The 20,830-nt window shown below is 42.0% G+C and overlaps 1 protein-coding gene across 8 annotated transcripts in view; it reads right to left on the bottom strand.

Moving 5' to 3' along the window:
- Positions 1–39: 39 nt before the first annotated feature.
- abca7 (ATP-binding cassette, sub-family A (ABC1), member 7) overlaps positions 40–20,830 on the bottom strand; it is a 56,639-nt gene continuing 35,848 nt past the window's right edge. For 3 of the 8 annotated variants that reach the window (XM_078790373.1, XM_078790375.1, XM_078790374.1), the window contains 15 exons: positions 19,262–19,336; positions 18,952–19,121; positions 17,754–17,931; positions 16,175–16,290; positions 15,880–16,024; positions 14,309–14,432; positions 12,916–13,045; positions 12,705–12,831; positions 12,495–12,557; positions 10,019–10,357; positions 8,696–8,830; positions 7,286–7,389; positions 7,087–7,179; positions 5,653–5,902; positions 40–3,991 (listed from right to left, as the gene is read on the bottom strand). In XM_078790373.1, the coding sequence (XP_078646499.1) occupies positions 3,656–3,991; positions 5,653–5,902; positions 7,087–7,179; positions 7,286–7,389; positions 8,696–8,830; positions 10,019–10,357; positions 12,495–12,557; positions 12,705–12,831; positions 12,916–13,045; positions 14,309–14,432; positions 15,880–16,024; positions 16,175–16,290; positions 17,754–17,931; positions 18,952–19,121; positions 19,262–19,336 (2,385 nt within the window). In that variant the 3' untranslated portion in view covers positions 40–3,655. Of the gene's footprint in view, positions 3,992–5,652; positions 5,903–7,086; positions 7,180–7,285; positions 7,390–8,695; positions 8,831–10,018; positions 10,358–12,494; positions 12,558–12,704; positions 13,046–14,308; positions 14,433–15,879; positions 16,025–16,174; positions 16,291–17,753; positions 17,932–18,951; positions 19,122–19,261; positions 19,337–20,830 lie in introns of all 8 variants that reach the window. The other 5 variants (XR_013627309.1, XM_078790377.1, XM_078790376.1 and 2 more) reach the window with 5 other exon arrangements.

Below are 20,830 nucleotides of genomic sequence, written 5' to 3'. Positions count from 1 at the left end.
TAGTCAACACTTGAAGTCTGAGTTTAATAAGAATTTTTTTATTAAATACATAATGAAATTTGATTGACTGCAACGGTTCAAATGAAAAAAAGAAAACCTTGAAGTTTGATGCAGCTTCAAGAAATAGATATGTTCAGTTGTTAATTTGTCCTTATTATTACCTTATTCTCATAAAATTACAACTTGTTTTTTTCTAAAATTGCAACTTTTTTTGTTACTATTTTGAATTTATTTTTTTAATTTTTCTTGTTAAATATTTTAAAAATACAGGCTTAAGAAGGAAAGAGCTCTCACTCTGCCACCAAGACGGCAACCATGACAGCCCGTGATAGCAATCAAAACGTTTTCGATGCATTCATGCCATTCAACCAACATCAAAGAATTAGTCAACACTTAAAGTCTGACTTTAAATGAGATTTTTTAAAATTATTAAATACATTATGAAATTTGATTGACTGCAACGGTTCAAATGAAAAAAAAAACCTTTGAAGTTTGATGCAGTGAAGTTTTCATGTAACTTTAAAAATAAAAACCCTGAACCACAGTAAATGAGGAATAATACAAAAAATCAAAGTAAAAGCACCAACATCAATAAAGGCATTCATATAAGGTAGAGGTGTCCTAACTTTTTCCCCTAAGGACCACATATTGAAAAATGAAAGAAATAAATATGTTCAGTTATCAATTTTGTCCTTATTATTACCTTATTCTCATAAAATTACAACTTGTTTTTTTCTTAAATTGCAATTTTGTTTTACTATTTTGAATTTAGTATGGTAAATTTGTAAAAATTTTTCTTGTTAAATGATATTTTAAAAATATTAGGCGTCACTTTGGACACCCGTGATATAGGACATATACAATACAAGCGACCAGCTAACTGACGACATGTGGACGAGTCAAACAATCATGCTTCATGTGCAATTATGTAACAGCATAAAGATAAAACATTCAGTAGTCAATGTTTTTTTTTCATTTCGCAAAACACATGTTTAACAAATTTTTCATATATTAATATATATTTTTCCCTCCCCTCCAGCATGACATCACAGCGTATTCACCGAGTGATTTGGACAGTCAAGTCAACAAGGATGTATTTTTGGTTGGAAAACAATAGTTATACACACTTTTAAATAAGTATGACAATAAATACAATAAATATGTAACAGTATACTAGCAACCTAAGTGTTGTCGCCGCTGTTTTTAGAGGGATTCATAGTCGGAATAGGTGTATCCCAATGATAGCATTGTACGCTAGCTGAAATTAACTTTTCTTGTGTTATAAAGCACAGAAAATGGAAAAAAATATGTTCATTCATTCATTTTCTACCACTTTTCCTCACGAGGGTCGCGGGGGTGCTGGAGCCTATCCCAGATGTCTTCGGGCGAGAGGCAGGGTACACCCTGGACCGGTGGCCAGCCAATCACAGGGCACATATAGACAAACAACCATTCACACTCACATTCATACCTATGGACAATTTGGAGTCGCTAATTAACCTAGCATGTTTTTGGAATGTGGGAGGAAACCAGAGTACCCGGAGAAAACCCACGCATGCACGGGGAGAACATGCAAACTCCACACAGAGATGGCCGAGAGTGGAATTGAACCCCGGTCTCCTAGCTGTGCAGCCCTGGTTTAGTATATTTTTCATCAAAATAGTAGTCATGCCAAAATGTTGTGTTGCTGCTGGATGTTCACAGTATCCGAGTGATACTGTCGTAGGGGTGCTGGAGCCTATCCTAGCTGTCTTCAGGCGAGAGGCGGGGTACACCCTGGACTGGTCGCCAGCCAGCCAATCACAGGGCACATATAGACAAACAACCATTCACACTCACATTCATACCTATGGACAATTTGGAGTCGCCAATTAACCTAGCATGTTTTTGGAATGTGGGAGGAAACCGGGGAGAACATGCAAACTCCACACAGAGATGACCGAGGGTGGAATTGAACCCTGGTCTCCTAGCTGTGAGATCTGTGCACAAACCACTAGACCACCGTGCCGCCACAATCACAATATCACAAGTATAATTTCAGTGTTTACGGCATTTTTCCTTTTTAAAGTGCAAAAAAAATAGGTTGACATTGTAAGAGGTCTGACAACCAGGCCCTGAGGAATGCCGAACACAGTTGTATTTTAACTCTAAATAATAGTAGGAAGCCTGAAATCTTTCTTTGCTGTGAAAAGAGCGGAAGACAGAGAAGCTGTAAAAAGGTTTGGAAAGGCACTGAAGTAAATACTGGATACTAATATATAAATACTAGTTTCAGTACTACAGAGGACAATGTACTACTTAGGCATCAGAATGTACAGTGAAGGCAAAGTTTTGAGAATAATACAAATATTAATTTTCATAAGGTCTGCTGCTTCATTTTTCAGAATGGCAATTTGTTTTTGTGGCGCAGCTCACACAGTGATAATTTGGTCCGGCGCACCACTGGTGCGCAGCCAATTTAGTAATTTGGTAGACTGGACTGCGCTGTTATGGGTGTGGCGGCGCACCATGGCAGGTGAGCACATTTTCAGTTTGGCGCAGTGATAATTTGGCAAATTTTTTTCGTGGCGCAGCTTACACAGTGATAATTTGGTCCGGCGCACCACTGGTGCGCAACCAATTTGGTAATTTGGTAAACTGGACTGCGCTGAGATGGTCGTGGCGGCGCACCATGGGATGTGAGCACATTTTCAGTTTGGCGCAGTGATAATTTGGCCAATTTTTTTCGTGGCGCAGCTTACACAGTGATAATTTGGTCCGGCGCACCACTGGTGCGCAACCAATTTGGTAATTTGGTAGACTGGACTGCGCCGAGATGGGTGTGGCGGCGCACCATGGGAGGTGTGCACATTTTCAGTTTGGCGCAGTGATAATTTGGCCAATTTTTTTCGTGGCGCAGCTTACACAGTGATAATTTGGTCCGACGCACCACTGGTGCGCAACCAATTTGGTAATTTGGTAAACTGGACTGCGCTGAGATGGTCGTGGCGGCGCACCATGGGAGGTGAGCACATTTTCAGTTTGGCGCAGTGATAATTTGGCAAAATTTTTTCATGGCGCAGCTTACACAGTGATAATTTGGTCCGGCGCACCACTGGTGCGCAACCAATTTGGTAATTTGGTAGACTGGACTGCGCCGAGATGGGCGTGGCGGCGCACCATGGGAGGTGTGCACATTTTCAGTTTGGCGCAGTGATAATTTGGCAAATTTTTTTCAGTGGCGCAGCTTACACAGTGATAATTTGGTCCGGCGCACCACTGGTGCGCAACCAATTTGGTAATTTGGTAGACTGGACTGCGCCGAGATGGGCGTGGCGGCGCACCATGGGAGGTGTGCACATTTTCAATTTGGCGCAGTGATAATTTCATGACAAGACAGCGCACTAAATAAAGTTGGCCTGAAACATCGCCAGCTCCGATGTGGTCTATTTTTTGGCGCAGGCGAAGCGCAGCCTGCACCTGCACACACACGTCACCGAAAGGTCCCACGCTGCTCACCCCAGTAAACCAACACTGTTATTCTCAAAACTGTGCTGTAACGTTGATTTATGCTTCGGGAGGTTTCTGGGGTCTAAACCGCTTCAGTTCCAGGTTGACTCCAGATTCCAACTGAACTGAAACCTAAACAGAACTCGTAAGATGAAAGCTGACTTTGTCACAGCGCTGTGTCCTCTGTGCTCGGGCCAACTATAAAAAGAGCAGAAGGATCTTTACGGCGAGGATTTGACAGACTCACCGCTCCCTGAGTGCCGCCATTCTCATCGTTACGGCCGCTCGAGCGTCGACGGCGTTTACCTGTTTTTCTACCTTTCTTTTCTGCCTGAACTTTGAACTGCCTTTGCTGCAGGGGGATTGATGGCGAGGAATGGGTGCTTGGAGGGTTGATCTGATTGTGCGGGGAGGCCAGGTTGGTTTCTACTTCCTCATTACTGATGATCCCGTCGATGAGCTGGTAGTCGTCGGTCTGCTCTTTTGCAAAGTTGACAAAGACCTAAACAATGGTTAATAGGATTGGAATTAACATTTCAAGAATTAACATATTGCTGTCAACAATACAATACCCGGAGAAAACCCACGCATGCACCGGAAGAACATGCAAACTCCACACAGAGATGGCCGAGGGTGGAATTGAACCCTTGTCTCCTAGCTGTGAGGTCTGCGCGCTAACCACCCATCCTCTGTGCAGCCCTGGTTCAGTATATTTTTCATCAAAATAGTAGTCATGCCAAAATGTTGTGTTGCTGCTGGATGTTCACAGTATCCGAGTGATGCTGTCGTAGGGGTGCTGGAGCCTATCCCAGCTGTCTTTGGGCGAGAGGCGGGGTACACCCTGGACTGGTCGCAAGCCAACCAATCACAGGGCACATATAGACAAACAACCATTCACACTCACATTCATACCTATGGACAATTTGGAGTCGCTAATTAACCTAGCATGTTTTTGGAATGTGGGAGGAAACCGGAGTACCCGGAAAAAAAACACACATGCACGGAGAGAACATGCAAACTCCACACAGAGATGCCCGAGCAGAGAATCGAACCCACATCTGTGCCAACATGCTAACCACTTACCCACACCGGCTTTTTTTAGTTTTGAAAAACATTTTTTTGCAATAGAATACAACTTTTATTTATTCTTGTAAAATTACTCCATTACTCCATTATTTGCTGCTGTTTTTTTTTTATGTTAGAGCAGGGGTCTCAAACACGCGGCCCACGGGCCAAATGTGGCCCGCAGGACACTAGTTTGAGGCCCGCGCAAGTTTGATATGGATGCTGTATGGTATCATGTACCCAGAAAAAATTATTACGTTTGATTAATGTTCATGTTAAAGGTTAAATAACTGTTAATAGTTATCCTCCCTATCCATGTGGAAGTGGTAAGTTTTTGGCTATTTAAGTTGAAAGGAAATAACTTGAAGGCTACCGTTTAGGTCGCTAGCTCTCTAGTTTGCGAGTTAGCATGTGTCTCAAGACCCCGCAGTTGCGCAATATGTTGTAAATAAAAAGAGTATAAATGTGACTATAGTCGTGTTTTGTCATGTCTACAGGGCTCTAATAATGCTTTGTTCATTTTAATCTGAAAAAAATAATTTGTCTACCCACCAACTATATGTGCTTTCTTAAGTTTTTATTATTATTATATTTATTTATTTATTACTGATTGATTGATTTTCTTTATTATTGATTTATTGATTTATTTTTCATCTTATTTTGTTTAGAAAAATAAAAAGTAAGATATTTGAGAAAGTGGAATGTTTTATCAGAGCTTTTATTGTAGAAAATCGAAACCAAAGCAAAGTTTATTCATTTTTCTGTTTTTAATAAATGCGTTTTTGTTTTTTTTTCGGAAAACCTGATGCAGCCCAGCCTCGCCCAGACCCTAGCTCCAGTGGCCCCCAAGTAAATTGAGTTTGAGACCCCTGAGTTAAGGGTTTTAGAACGTGCCACAGGCTAAACTAAACTCCACACTTCAATGCAGTCAACTGGCTTGGCAGCGCTTCTCTCTTAACTAGCATGCAAACACCACTGCCCCCTAGAGCCCAACTCTTGAATCACAGCTCAGAACCATACAAAATACTCTTGTCACTAATCGGAACTACTGTATGTTCCCCGTCATAGATCTCATTAGTGTTTGTGTCGTGTCCTCACCTGGTCTAGGGTGGTTTGTGAAACAGAGAAGTCACTAATTCCCAGCTCCTTGTAGCGGTTGGCCAGCCCGTCAAACAGTCGAGCAAGGCAGCAGGCGTGCGAGGGCAGTTGGTACTGCAGCACGTTGTGGTGCTGCTCCTTCAGCTCAACGGCGGGAAAGGTGCGAGTGATGTAATTGTGGATGTGGCTGGAGTCCGGGTTTGATGTCCTGTCCGTCAGATGGAGGATGATGGTGTAGCCGTCGCCAAATCTGTTTTGTGGGGGAGAATGTGAGGTTATTTGTTAGCTCTTCTTCTGGGTTCGATTCCACCCTCGGCCATCTCTGTGTGGAGTTTGCATGTAGTCTCCGGGAAAAAACATGCTAGGTTAATTAGCGACTTCAAATTGTCCATAGGTATGAATGTGAGTGTGAATGGTTGTTTGTCTATATGTGCCCTGTGATTGGCTGGCCACCAGTCCAGGGTGTACCCCGCCTCTCTCGTCTGAAGTCAGCTGGGATAGGCTCCAGCACCCCCACGACAGTATCACTCGGATACTGTGAACATCCAGCAGCAACACAACATTTTGGCATGACTACTATTTTGATGAAAAATATACTGAACCAGGGCTGCACAGTGGACGGGTGGTTGGCACACAGGCTTCACAGCAAGGAGACCCGAGTTAAATTCCATCCTCAGCCATCTCTGTGTGGAGTTTGCATGTTCTCCCCGTGCATGCGTGGGTTTTCTCCGGGTACTCAGGTTTCCTCCCACATTCCAAAAACATGCTAGGTTAATTAGCGACTCCAAATTGTCCATAGGTATGAATGTGAGTGTGAATGGTTGTTTGTCTATATGTGCCCTGTGATTGGCTGGCTGGCCACCAGTCCAGGGTGTACCCCGCCTCTCGCTTGAAGACGTCTAGGATAGGCTCCAGCACCCCCGTGACCCTCGTGAGGAAAAAGCGGTCGAAAATGAATGAATGATGTCTTTTGTTATGCTAATTTGGAGTGGCCGGATAATTTGGAGCAGGAGGGGATAGAAAAGAAAACTGTACATGTATATTTGCATAAATGTGCGCATATATGTGAATGTGGGTGGCACGGCGGACGAGTGGTTAGCGCGCAGACCTCACAGCTAGGAGACCAGGGTTCGATTCCACCCTCGGCCATCTCTGTGTGGAGTTTGCATGTTCTCCCCGTGCATGTGTGGGCTTTCTCCGGGTACTCCGGTTTCCTCCCACATTCCAAAAATATGCTAGGTTAATTGGTGACTCCAAATTGAATGTGAGTGTGAATGGTTGTTTGTCTATATGTGCCCTGTGATTGGCTGGCCACCAGTCCAGGGTGTAGCCCGCCTCTCGCCTGAAGACTGCTCGGATAGGCTCCAGCACCCCCACGACCCTCGTGAGGATAAGCGGTAGAAAATGAATGATTGAAGTACAGGTCACACTTACCTGTTCTTCAAGTGCTGCACTGAGCCGAGACACCGGAAGCTGCCGTTGACCATGATGGCCATTCTGGTGCAGAGAGCCTCACACTCCTCCATACTGACCATACAAGTGCAATATAAACACAATTACATATCTAATTAGACTTTGACATTATTATGTGGTGTTGTGATGTGTTTGTCTGGTATGCAACAGCACCCTCTACCTGTGAGAGGTCAGAACCACAGCCCTTCCCTCTTTGGTGACGCTGAGGACGCAGTTCCACAGGAACCTTTTAGCTTTTGGGTCCATGCCAGTGGTGGGCTCATCCTGACAAGAATCACACAAATATAATATTTTGCGAATGTAAGGGGAGACAATACTGGCAATTTTACTTTTGATTTTTTTAAGGTGTGCGAAGACATACTCCAATATACAAACTTAAAATAATAATAATAATAATAATAATAATAATAATAATAATAATAATAATAATAATAATAATAATAATAATGATAATAATAATAATAATAATAATAATAATAATAATAATTATTATTATTATTATTATTATTATTATTATTATTATTATTATTATTATTACCTGGCAATTTTGATAATTGCCACAATTTCCACAAAATTGTTGAAGATTTGAATAATGATCAAATCTATTAAATATTTAATAATTAATCTATAAATATCACCTTTTACTTCGGTACGTGACAAAAAAATAGATAAAAATTTAAAATTAAATTAAAAATAAATTTAAAAATTAACTTAAAAAAATTATATCAGGAAGGCAGGAAGTGAACAAATGTTTAACAAGTATTTAATCTATAAATATCACCTTGTACTTCAGTACGTGACAAAAAATAATAAAAATAAATTAAACAAAAAAATAAAAAATAATAAAAATAAATATCACTTTGTACGTGACAACATGTATGTGACAACAAATAACTAAAAAAATTTAAATAGATTTCAAAAAAATTATAAAAAATAATTAAAAAATTAATTAAAAAAAAACTTAAATTATATTAGGAAGGCAGGAAGTGAACAAATGTTTAACAAATATTTAATCTATAAATATCACCTTGTGCTTCTGTACTTGACAAAAAATAATAAAAATAAATTAAACAAAAAAATAATAAAAATACATATCACTTTGTACTTCGGTACATGACAACAAATAATTACAAAAATAAAAATAAATTTTAAAAATGAATAAAAATAATTAAAAACATTTATTTAAAAAAAACTTAAATTATATTAGGAAGGCAGGAAGTGAAAAAATGTTTAACAAATATTTAATCTATAAATATCACCATGTACTTCTGTATGTGACAAAAAAAAATAAAAATAAATTAAAAAAAATCATAATAAAAAAATTAATTAAAAAAAAACTAAAATTATATTAGGAAGGCAGGAAGTGAACAAATGTAACAGTTACTGATTGTAAAAGTACCAGATGGAGGGGTAGGATTTAATAAGCTTTGCTTCTTCCTACTCCTTTTGGACATGTGGAACTGGGAACTGATTATGGGATGCATTCAATTGTAATCTGATGCATGTTCAAATGAAATAAAACCATAACCACATTTGTTTAAATCAGTGTTATTCACAATTCAATCCCTACCAGAAATATGACGGGTGGAGCTCCAATCAAGGAGATGGCAGTGGAAAGCTTTCTCTTGTTGCCTCCACTGTAACGCCAAGCCTCTTGTTCGGCATACTCGCTGAGTCCCAGCGTCTTCACACCCCAACCGGCCACCTGAAGCACAACAAACAATGTCCAATGCTGCTGAGTGATAATCCCTGATTGGCCAGCCAATCACAGGGCACATATAGACAAACAACCATTCACACTCACATTCATACCTATGGACAATTTGGAGTCGCTAATTAACCTAGCATGTTTTTGGAATGTGGGAGGAAACCGGAGTACCCGGAAAAAACCCACGCATGCACGGGGAGAACATGCAAACTCCACTAAGAGATGGCTGAGGATGGAATTGAATTTGGGTTTCCTAGCTGTGAAGCCTGTGTGCTAACCACCTGGCCTGTGTGCAGCCCTGGTTCAGTATATTTTTCATCAAAATAGTAGTCATGCCAAAATGTTGTGTTGCTGCTGGATGTTCACAGTATCCGAGTGATACTTTTGTGGGGGTGCTGGAGCCTATCCCAGCTGTCTTCAGGCAAGAGAGGCGGGGTACACCCTGGACTGGTGGCCAGCCAATCACAGGGCACATATAGACAAACAACCATTCACACTCACATTCATACCTATGGACAATTTGGAGTCGCTAATTAACCTAGCATGTTTTTGGAATGTGGGAGGAAACTGGAGTACCCGGAGAAAACCCACGCATGCACGGGGAGAACATGCAAACTCCACACAGAGATGGCCGAGGGTGGGGAAAGACAAAATAAGAAACCAAAAAGTTACCACTTCCACACAAAATAGGAGAACTCATTCATTCATTCATTCATTTTCTCCCGCTTTTCCTCACGAGGGTCGCGGGGGTGCTGGAGCCTATCCCAGCTGTCTTCAGGCAAGAGAGGCGGGGTACACCCTGGACTGGTGGCCAGCCAATCACAGGGCACATATAGACAAACAACCATTCACACTCACATTCATACCTATGGACAATTTGGAGTCGCTAATTAACCTAGCATGTTTTTTTTTGGAATGTGGGAGGAAACTGGAGTACCCGGAGAAAACCCACGCATGCACGGGAAAAACATGCAAACTCCCATGCAAAGATAGCCGAGGGTGGAATTGATCTCGGGTCTCCTAGCTGTGAGGCCTGTGTGCTAACCACTTGTCCACTGTGCAGCCTCTTTGAAAACATTGAATTGATAAATAAGCAAACCTATTTAGCGGAATTACATATTCAAACCAATTAACGCGGGATTTCTTCATACTGTTTTTTCAAACTGTGACCTGCGTTGATGCTACCTTGGTGACAGACTCCTCAGGCACCCCCCGCAGACGCGCGTACAGCTCCAAATGCTCCATGCCAGTCAGAAGGTCACAAATAGCGTCAAACTGCGGGCAGTAGCCCATCATCTGGTGAACCTTCTCCATCTCGGTCAGGACACTAAAAAAAAACATAAGAATCTCGTATATGTTGATGGGTTTGATGATGATGATGATGATGGCTTCCAGAAGAAAAGGACAAAATGAGCACCTGTGGTGGTTGAGGAAAGCCTCTCCAGAAGTGATGGGTGTGTCTCCTGTTAGCATGCTAAACGTTGATGTCTTTCCTGCTCCGTTGACACCAAGCAGGCCAAAACACTGCAGGAGAAACAAATAAGATTGATAATAATAATAATAATCTATAACAGGGGTGGGAAAACTACAACCCGAGGGCCACATGCGGCCCATCAAGCGTTTGAATCCGGCCTGTCGGTTGCTTTCTAAGTATTTCAACTTTTAACATACAAACTGGTAAACATGACTTACAAGTCAATGTTTTAATTAGTAAAAAAAAAAAAAAAAAAATGTAAAATTAAATTACGTGATTTGATGCGGTCTGATGCAAATGTGCAATATTTCCATCACTACCTTGAAAACATATTTATTTGACAAATCAATACACTCAAATGTGACTTTTACTCAACTGTATACACCATTCATTATTGCGCTAAGATACATTCATTATTTGCACTAAATTATAATATATACTAATTATTATTATTATTATTATTATCTGCTCCTGTGCAATATTATGTGTATATCTTGGATATCTTGTATATATCTTGTTAAACTGTCTTTTTTTACTTTTTGTATACTTTTTTAATTTTACTATTATTATTATTATTATTATTATTATTATTATTATTATTATTATTATTAATTATTATTATTATCTGCTCCTGTGCAATATTATGTGTAGATCTTGGATATCTTGTATATATCTTGTTAAACTGTCTTTTTTTTTTACTTTTTGTATACTTTTTTAATTTTACTATTTTTTTTTACTATTATTAATATATTATTTTTACTATTATTTTACTATTGCACTGAAAGGAGATCTCGTTGTACATCTTGTATAATGACAATAAAGGCCATTCCGTACAGCTCATACTAGTGGTACATACTAGTTAATGTAATACACTTGCAATCAGTACTGTCCGTAAGTAAATAAGTACTGTAAGTCATCCTTAGCAAAGATAATAATGGGTATGAATTTGAGTGTGAATGGTTGTTTGTCTATATGTGCCCTGTGATTGGCTGGCCACCAGTCCAGGGTGAACCCTGCCTCTCTCGCCCGAAGACAGCTGGGATAGGCTCCAGCACCCCCTGCGACCCTCGTGAGGAAAAGCGGTCAAAAATGGATGAATGAATGAGTTCTCCTCCTATTTTATGTGGAAGTGGTAACTTTTTGGCTTCTTATTTTGTCTTTCCCCACCCTCGGCCATCTCTGTGTGGAGTTTGCATGTTCTCCCCGTGCATGCGTGGGTTTTCTCCGGGTACTCCGGTTTCCTCCCACATTCCAAAAGCATGCTACGTTAATTAGCGACTCCAAATTGTCCATAGGTATGAATGTGAGTGTGAATGGTTGTTTGTCTATATGTGTCCTGTGATTGGCTGGCCACCAGTCCAGGGTGTACCCCGCCTCTCTCGCCCAAAGACAGCTGGGATAGGCTCCAGCAACCCCCGCGACCCTCGTGAGGAAAAGCGGTCAAAAATGGATGAATGAATGAGTTCTCCTCCTATTTTGTGTGGAAGTGGTAACTTTTTGGCTTCTTATTTTGTCTTTCCCCACCCTCGGCCATCTCTGTGTGGAGTTTGCATGTTCTCCCCGTGCATGTGTGGGTTTTCTCCGGGTACTCCGGTTTCCTCCCACATTCCAAAAGCATGCTACGTTAATTAGCGACTCCAAATTGTCCATAGGTATGAATGTGAGTGTGAATGGTTGTTTGTCTATATGTGCCCTGTGATTGGCTGGTCACCAGTCCAGGGTGTACCCCGCCTCTCTCGCCCAAAGACAGCTGGGATAGGCTCCAGCGACCCTTGTGAGGAAAAGCGGTCAAAAATGAATTAATGAATGAGTTCTCCTCCTATTTTGTGTGGAAGTGGTAACTTTTTGGCTTCTTATTTTGTCTTTCCCCACCCTTGGCCATCTCTCTGTGTGGAGTTTGCATGTTCTCCCCGTGCATGCGTGGGTTTTCTCCGGGTTTTCCGGTTTCCTCACACATTCCAAAAACATGCTAGGTTAATTAGCGACTCCAAATTGTCCATAGGTATGAATGTGAGTGTGAATGGTTGTTTGTCTATATGTCCAGTGTGTACCCCGCCTCTCGCCTGAAGACAGCTGGGATAGGCTCCAGCATCCTCCAGTGAGGTTAAGTGGTAGAAAATGAATGAATAAAAGATGTCATAATGTTGTGGTTGGTTGCTTTGGATCAGTTGGTAGAATATTCCTCACCTCGCCACGAGGAATTCCCAGACAGAGACGATTCACTGCCGGCTTCCTGCCAGCTTTATACACCTGAAAGAAGTATCAGTGTCAGCATAATTTCATACAGTTATGAATATCTCTCCACAAAATGTCCACAATATGTAACTTCAACACGGACAACCCCATACATGTTAAATTTGTACATAAGTGTTTGCCGTAACACGGTAATTTATGTACTTTGCTGAGGTCCATGATGGTCAGGATGTCGGTATCCGCTTTGCCGCTTTTGACCCTCTGTCTCTCCTTGGCTACGTCTTCATCTTCTGGGCCGAGAGGAGGTACGTCAGACACGAGCCACCATGGTCTAGACACATAAAAGACACACCAGAACTCTTTTGATGGGATTCTTACAATTAAAGGAAATAAACAAATGTGTTTACGGATGTACCTGCAGCACATGAAGAACTTGTATTGTAGCAGTACGGTGAAAATAAAGAAGAAAAGACCGTCTGCGGCCATAGCGAAGAGGTTCTTCCCGACAATGTCCCACTGTAAAGGGTCAGGGGTATGCATGGTGCCTGAAGGAAGGATAGTCACATAATAATATTCAAAAAACATATCAAATATCATGTATGTTGTTTTATATATACCAAACTAAGTAGAGCAGGGGTCATCATCCTGTGTATGGTCAATCTCAGATTTAAATGTTTCAATAATTTTTAACCACACAGGCCTCGCAGCTAGGAGACCCAAGTTCAATTCCACCCTCGGTCATCTCTGTGTGGAGTTTGCATGTTCTCCCCGTGCATGCGTGGGTTTCCTCCCACATTCCAAAAACATGCTAGGTTAATTAGCGACTCCAAATTGTCCATAGGTATGAATGTGAGTGTGAATGGTTGTTTGTCTATATATGCCCTGTGATTGGCTGGCTGGCCACCAGTCCAGGATGCACCCCGACTCTCTCGCTTGAAGGCAGCTGGGATAGGCTCCAGCACCCCCACGACAGTATCACTCGGATACTGTGAACATCCAGCAGCAACACGACATTTTGGCATAACTACTATTTTGATGAAAAATATACTGAACAAGGGATGCACAGCGGACGAGTGGTTAGCACACAGGCTTCACAGCTAGGAGACCCGAGTTCAATTCCATCCTCGGCCATGTTTTCCCCGTGCATGCGTGGGTTTTCTCCGGGTACTCCGGTTTCCTCCCACATTCCAAAAACATGCTAGGTTAATTAGCGACTCCAAATTGTCCATAGGTATGAATGTGAGTGTGAATGGTTGTTTGTCTATATATGCCCTGTGATTGGCTGGCTGGCCACCAGTCCAGGATGCACCCCGACTCTCTCGCTTGAAGGCAGCTGGGATAGGCTCCAGCACCCCCACGACAGTATCACTCGGATACTGTGAACATCCAGCAGCAACACGACATTTTGGCATAACTACTATTTTGATGAAAAATATACTGAACAAGGGATGCACAGCGGACGAGTGGTTAGCACACAGGCTTCACAGCTAGGAGACCCGAGTTCAATTCCATCCTCGGCCATGTTTTCCCCGTGCATGCGTGGGTTTTCTCCGGGTACTCCGGTTTCCTCCCACATTCCAAAAACATGCTAGGTTAATTAGCGACTCCAAATTGTCCATAGGTATGAATGTGAGTGTGAATGGTTGTTTGTCTATATATGCCCTGTGATTGGCTGGCTGGCCACCAGTCCAGGGTGTACCCCGCCGCGCTCGCCTGAAGGCAGCTGGGATAGGCTCCAGCACCCCCGTGACCCCAGTGAGGATAAGCGGTAGAAAATGAATAATCGTATTTTTATGTTGTTGTTGTACCCAGTCTCTGAAGGGCGTCAGCTATGGCTTGGCTCTTCGCCATGTCGATGAGTCCTCGTCCCAAGCAGAAATGCGGGAAGATGAGGAACATCTTCTTCAGGACTTTGTTCACCTCCCTCAAATACTGTTGAAAGGCACAATCACGCAGAAATCCAAACAAATCAAGACAATATTTAAAACATGGATGTCACCAGGTCTATTATTACGGTGGTTTGACCCCCTTTCTCCCCCTCTAAAAAGTTCCACTGTCGTTGGTCACACTCGAGAGCAGAGGTCTCAAACACGCGGCCCGCGGGGCAAATGTGGCCCGCATGACACTAGTTTGAGGCCCCCGCCTTGATATGAAAGTTTAATGTCAGTTTGATATGGATGCTGTATGGTATCATGTACCCAGAAAAAATTATTACGTTTGATTCATGTTCATGTTAAAGGTTAAATAACTGTTAATAGTTATCCTCCCCATTCGTGTGGAAGTGGTAAGTTTTTGGCTTTTTTTTAAGTTTAAAGGAAATAACTTAAAGGCTACCGGTTAGGTCAGGGGTCTCAAGCACGCGGCCCACAGGCCAATTGTGGCCCGCAGGACACTAGTTTGAGGCCCCCGCCTTGATATGAAAGTTTCATGTTAGTGCGGCCTGCGCAAGTTCGATATCGATTCTGTATGGTATCATGTACCCAGAAAAAATTATTACGTTTGATTCATGTTCATGTTAAAGGTTAAATAACTGTTAATAGTTATCCTCCCTATCTGTGTGGAAGTGGTAAGTTTTTGGCTATTTAAGTTGAAAGGAAATAACTTGAAGGCTACCGTTTAGGTCGCTAGCTCTCTAGTTTGCGAGTTAGCATGTGTCTCAAGACCCTGCAGTTGCGCAATATGTTGTAAATAAAAAGAGTATAAATGTGACTATAGTCGTGTTTTGTCATGTCTACAGGGCTCTAATAATGCTTTGTTCATTTTAATCTGAAAAAAAAGAATTTGTCTACCCACCAACTATATGTGGTTTCTTAAGTTTTTATAATTTGGTGTTTTTTATTATTATTATTATATTTATTTATTACTGTTTGATTGATTTTTTTTATTCTTGATTTGTTTATTTTTCATGTTATTTTGTGTAGAAAAATAAAAATTAAGATATTTGAGAACAGTGGAATGTTTTATCAGAGCTTTTATTGTAGAAAATCGGAACAAAAGCAAAGTTTATTCATTTTTCTGTTTTTAATAAATGCGTTTTTTGGGGTTTTTTTTGGAAAACCTGATGCAGCCCAGCCTCGCCCAGACCCTAGCTCCAGTGGCCCCCAAGTAAATTGAGTTTGAGACCCCTGCTCTAGAGTGCTTAGAAGGACTTTCGGTTTGTTCCGCGAGCTGAGAGTTGAACTAGGAGTTGATAAACGGTTATTTATGTTTTTAAAATGTCTGCTTTCAACATACAGCCTGAATACGATCCGTTTCTCAAGAAAAGACATGTCTCTCAATGGCGAGTACCTTAGCATTTCAGCGTTACTACAACATTAGTAACATCTATTATTTTTTTGCGGACCAATGTTTAATTGTGGTGTGAAAAAGTTCATTTTACCTCATCTTCAAACAATTCCAGAACAAATGTTGCAATGCTGCCATTGATTCCGATGAAGAGGTTGATGCACGTCAAAAAAACATAAGCCGTGCTGGGGATGCTAAATAGAAAGGATGCTGGGTACATCAGAGGAGTGATGGACCACCTGAGTGATGAGATTAGCAAAAACATAAATAAGCATTGATAGCATAGAGAGAGAGGTATCAGAACAATGGTTGCCCCCAATATATAGTAATATGTTTGCATTTCTAATGATGGGAAATCGATCAGCGGGGACTCAGGACTCAGGACGCACCCATAGAAGAGGAGAAGCAAGATGAGAGCTGGCAGGTTGTTATTGGAGACGTAAGCCTGCTGCTGGAAGCAGAGGAAGATCAGCACCACCATGACAGCCGGGACCGTGTAGTTCAGCTGAAACCAGGATAAAATACCAAAAACTTTCATGTGGGATGCAGATTGCTTAAAACAGGGTAATACAAATCAGAATGTACGTATATACAGTTATATACTATAAGTCACATGGTTCTTGCAGTTTATTGCATGGTTATTGCACAGTTATTGGACTGAATTTTTGGAGCAGTTTTTAGGGGAGAAGGGGGAGACCTGCAGACCCAAGTTACGTTACGTTACATTACATTATATGTAATATGTAATGTATAATATAATATACTAGAATATACTACAATATAATATAACATAATATAATATTATGTAATATGTAATGTTAAATTAAATTAAATTAAATTAAATTAAATTAAATTAAATTAAATTAAATTAAATTAAATTAAATTAAATTAAATTCACACTCACATTCACACTTATGGACAATTACATATATTATATGTTGATATAATATAAGATTATTATTATATTATATATTATATACTATATTAATATATTATATAATATAACTATAAAATAATGTTATATTATATATATTACATGATTTATATAATATTAATATTATTATATAATATATTAATATGCTATGATATGCTATATTATATTATATTATATTATATTATATCTAATTCACACTCACATTCATACCCATGGACAATTACATATATTATATGTTGATATAATATAATATAATATTATAATTATTATACTATATATTATATACTATATTAATATATTATATAACTATAAAATAATATTATATATATTATATTATTAATATAATATTAATATTAATATATTATATAATATATTAATATGCTATGCTACGCTACGCTATATTATATTATATTAATATATAATTCACACTCACATTCATACCTATGGACAATTACATATATTATATGTTGATATAATATAATATTATAATTATTATATTATATATTATATACCTATAAAATAATATTATATTATATATATTATATTATTAATATAATATTAATATATTATATAATATATTAATATGCTATGCTATATTATATTAATATATAATTCACACTCACATTCATACCTATGGACAATTACATATATTATATGTTGATATAATATTATATTATGTTATATTATTAATATAATATATTAATACGCTATTCTATGCTATATTATATTATAGTTTTTGTAAAAATGCTGTAAAACATCACACACTTACAATTTCTTACTACGGAAAATTGTCCCCGGGATGCCATGTGTGGCTTCAGACTATCACCATTTTTTTATTGATTAATTACTTTCTTTTAAGTTATTATAAAAAAACAAAAACTAAATTAAACATTTTCAAGCCTAAAAATGGCTAAATAAAACATGTAGTATCCTACACTGTTCACTAGGTGTCAGTAATGTTACATTCATGAGCCAATGGCCACGCAGGAAGTATTAATTATATGGACAAAAAAGTATTTACTGTGTTTACTGACCATGTCCCAGGAGAAGTTGGTCACCCAGTAGAGAACTGGTTTGACACCACTGACAAACTGGAGGTGTTTGGCTTTACGGGCTCGCTCCTCAATCAGGAAAAGGATAAAGCTGGCCGGCACCAACGACATTGCAAATATCACGCAGATGGAAATAACGAGGTCCACCGCTGTTGTCTTCCTGATGAAAGGAAAGACAATAATAACAAATGAGATACATTATACTATATTATATATATTATATTGGTTGTCTATATGTGCCCTGTGATTGGCTGGCCACCAGTCCAGGGTGTACCCCGCCTCGCTTGCCCGAAGACAGCTGGGATAGGCTCCAGCACCCCCACGACAGTATCACTCGGATACTGTGAACATCCAGCAGCAACACAACATTTTGGCATGACTACTATTTTGATGGAAAATATACTGAACCAGGGCTGCACAGAGGCTGGGTGGTTAGCACACAGGCCTCACAGCTAGGAGACCCAAGTTCAATTCCATCCTCGGCTATCTCTGTGTGGAGTTTGCATGTTCTCCCCGTGCATGCGTGGGTTTTCTCCGGGTACTCCGGTTTCCTCCCACATTCCAAAAACATGCTAGGTTAATTAGCGACTCCAAATTGTCCATAGGTATGAATGTGAGTGTGAATGGTTGTTTGTCTATATGTGCCCTGTGATTGGCTGGCCACCAGTCCAGGGTGTACCCTGCCTCTCTTGCCCGAAGACAGCTGGGATAGGCTCCAGCACCCCCACAAACAGTATCACTCAGATACTGTGAACATCCAGCAGCAACACAACATTTTGGCATGACTATTTTGATACTAAAATATAAAATATACTGAACCAGGGCTGCACAGAGGACGGGTGGTTAGCACACAGGCCTCACAGCTAGAAAACCCGATTCAATTCCACCCTCGGTCATGCTAGGTTAATTGGCCACTCCAAATTGTCCATAGGTATGAATGTGAGTGTGAATGGTTGTTTGTCTATATGTGCCCTGTGATTGGCTGGCCACCAGTCCAGGGTGTACCCCGCCTCTCGCCCCAAGACAGCTGGGATAGGCTCCAGCACCCCCCGCGACCCTCGTGAGGAAAAAGCGGTAGAAAATGAATGAATGAATGAATTCTCTTTATTTATTCCTGCCAATCAAAAGGGAATAAATAAATAAATCCCTGCCTATTTGCATCAAGTTGTAGAGTACTCACATGGCTACTTGGCTAAGCTGCTCCTTGGTGAGATTCAAAGGGTGATTATAGACGGTGATACCATGTCTTTGTCTCTGCGGACCGCGAGGTAAGCCGGCTCTGAGAAGGCCGTTGCTCATCACATTAACGAATGACACCATAACATGCCAGCCTTTGTTATTGAACCACACCTGCAGGCAGCAGAAGAACAAAAACACATAAAATCAGTCAGATTAAAGGTTTACTGCAAGTTTGCACGTCTGTGTCCTTGACGTGTTTTGTGGTGTGGGTCGTTTTTGAATGACAGCAATCAGGCAGGAAATGAAGTTACCTTGACGTTGTTTTCAGTGTTAAGTCGTTCCATAACACCAGGTAGCTTGTTTAGGAATTGGTCCAACGCACTATCCTGAAAAGAACAACAAAATATAGTGTTACTTGATTTACAGTGGGATATGCTTATTTCCACTCACTCACTCACTCACTCACTCACTCACTCACTCACTTGCTCCCTCGCTCCCTCCCTCCCTCCCTCGCTCCCTCCCTCGCTCCCTCCTCCACCCACTCACTCACTCACTCACTCACCCACTCCCTCCCTCCCTCTCTCCCTCGCTCCCTCCCTCCCTCCCCCACCCACTCACTCACTCACTCACTCACCCACTCCCTCCCTCCCTCCCTCCCTCCCTCCCTCCCTCCCTCACTCGCTCACTCGCTCCCTCACTCACTTGCTCGCTCGCTCGCTCCCTCACTCACTCGCTCCCTCACTCACTCGCTCCCTCCCTCCCTCCCTCCCTCCCTCGCTCCCTCACTCACCCACTCCCTCACTCACCCCCTTACCCACTCACTCACTCGCTCCCTCCCCCACCCACTCACTCACTCACTCACTCACTCACTCACTCACTCACTCACTCGCTCCCTCCGCCACCCACTCACTCACCCACTCCCTCCCTCCCTCACTCGCTCACTCGCTCCCTCGCTCACTCGCTCCCTCACTCACTCGCTCACTCGCTCCCTCCCTCGCTCACCCACTCACTCCCTCACTCACTCACTCGCTCGCTCGCTCTCTCACTCACTCGCTCCCTCCCTCCATCCCTCGCTCCCTCACTCACCCACTCCCTCACTCACCCCCTTACCCACTCCCTCACTCCCTCCCTCCCTCCCTCCCTCACTCACTCCCCCCTCACCCACTCATCCACCCACTCACCCACTCACTCACTCACTCCCTCCCTCCCTGCCTCCCTCGCTCCCTCCCCCACCCACTCACTCACTCACTCACCCACTCCCTCCCTCCCTCCCTCCCTCCCTCCCTCCCTCACTCACTCACTCGATCGCTCGCTCCCTCCCGCCCTCCCTCCCTCGCTCACCCACTCACTTGCTCGCTCGCTCGCTCCCTCACTCACTCACTCGCTCGCTCCCTCACTCACTCATCCACTCCCTCACTCACCCCCTTACCCACTCCCTCACTCCCTCCTCCCTCCCTCCCTCCCTCCCTCCCTCCCTCACTCACTCCCCCCCTCACCCACTCATCCACCCACTCACCCACTCCCTCCCTCCCTGCCTCCCTCCCTGCCTCCCTCCCTCCCTCGCTCGCTCCCTCACTCACTCGCTCCCTCACTCGCTCCCTCCCTCCCTCACTCACTCGCTCCCTCCCTCACTCACCCACTCCCTGCCTCCCTCCCTCCCTGCCTCCCTCCCTCCCTCCCTCCCTCCCTCCCTCACTCGCTTGCTCGCTCCCTCACTCGCTCCCTCCCTCACTCGCTCACTCGCTCCCTCACTCGCTCGCTCCCTCACTCGCTCGCTCGCTCCCTCCCTCCCTCACTCATTTTCTCGCTCACTCACTCACTCCCTCCCTCACTCACTCACTCACTCCCTCCCTCACTCACTCACTCACTCCCCCCCTCAG

This window comes from Doryrhamphus excisus, linkage group LG4 (genome assembly GCF_037039965.1).
Source record: "Doryrhamphus excisus strain RoL-2023G ecotype Guam linkage group LG4, RoL_Dexc_Guam_v1.1, whole genome shotgun sequence".
NCBI lineage: Eukaryota > Metazoa > Chordata > Actinopteri > Syngnathiformes > Syngnathidae > Doryrhamphus > Doryrhamphus excisus.
This window is presented reverse-complemented; position numbering and strand designations above follow the sequence as displayed.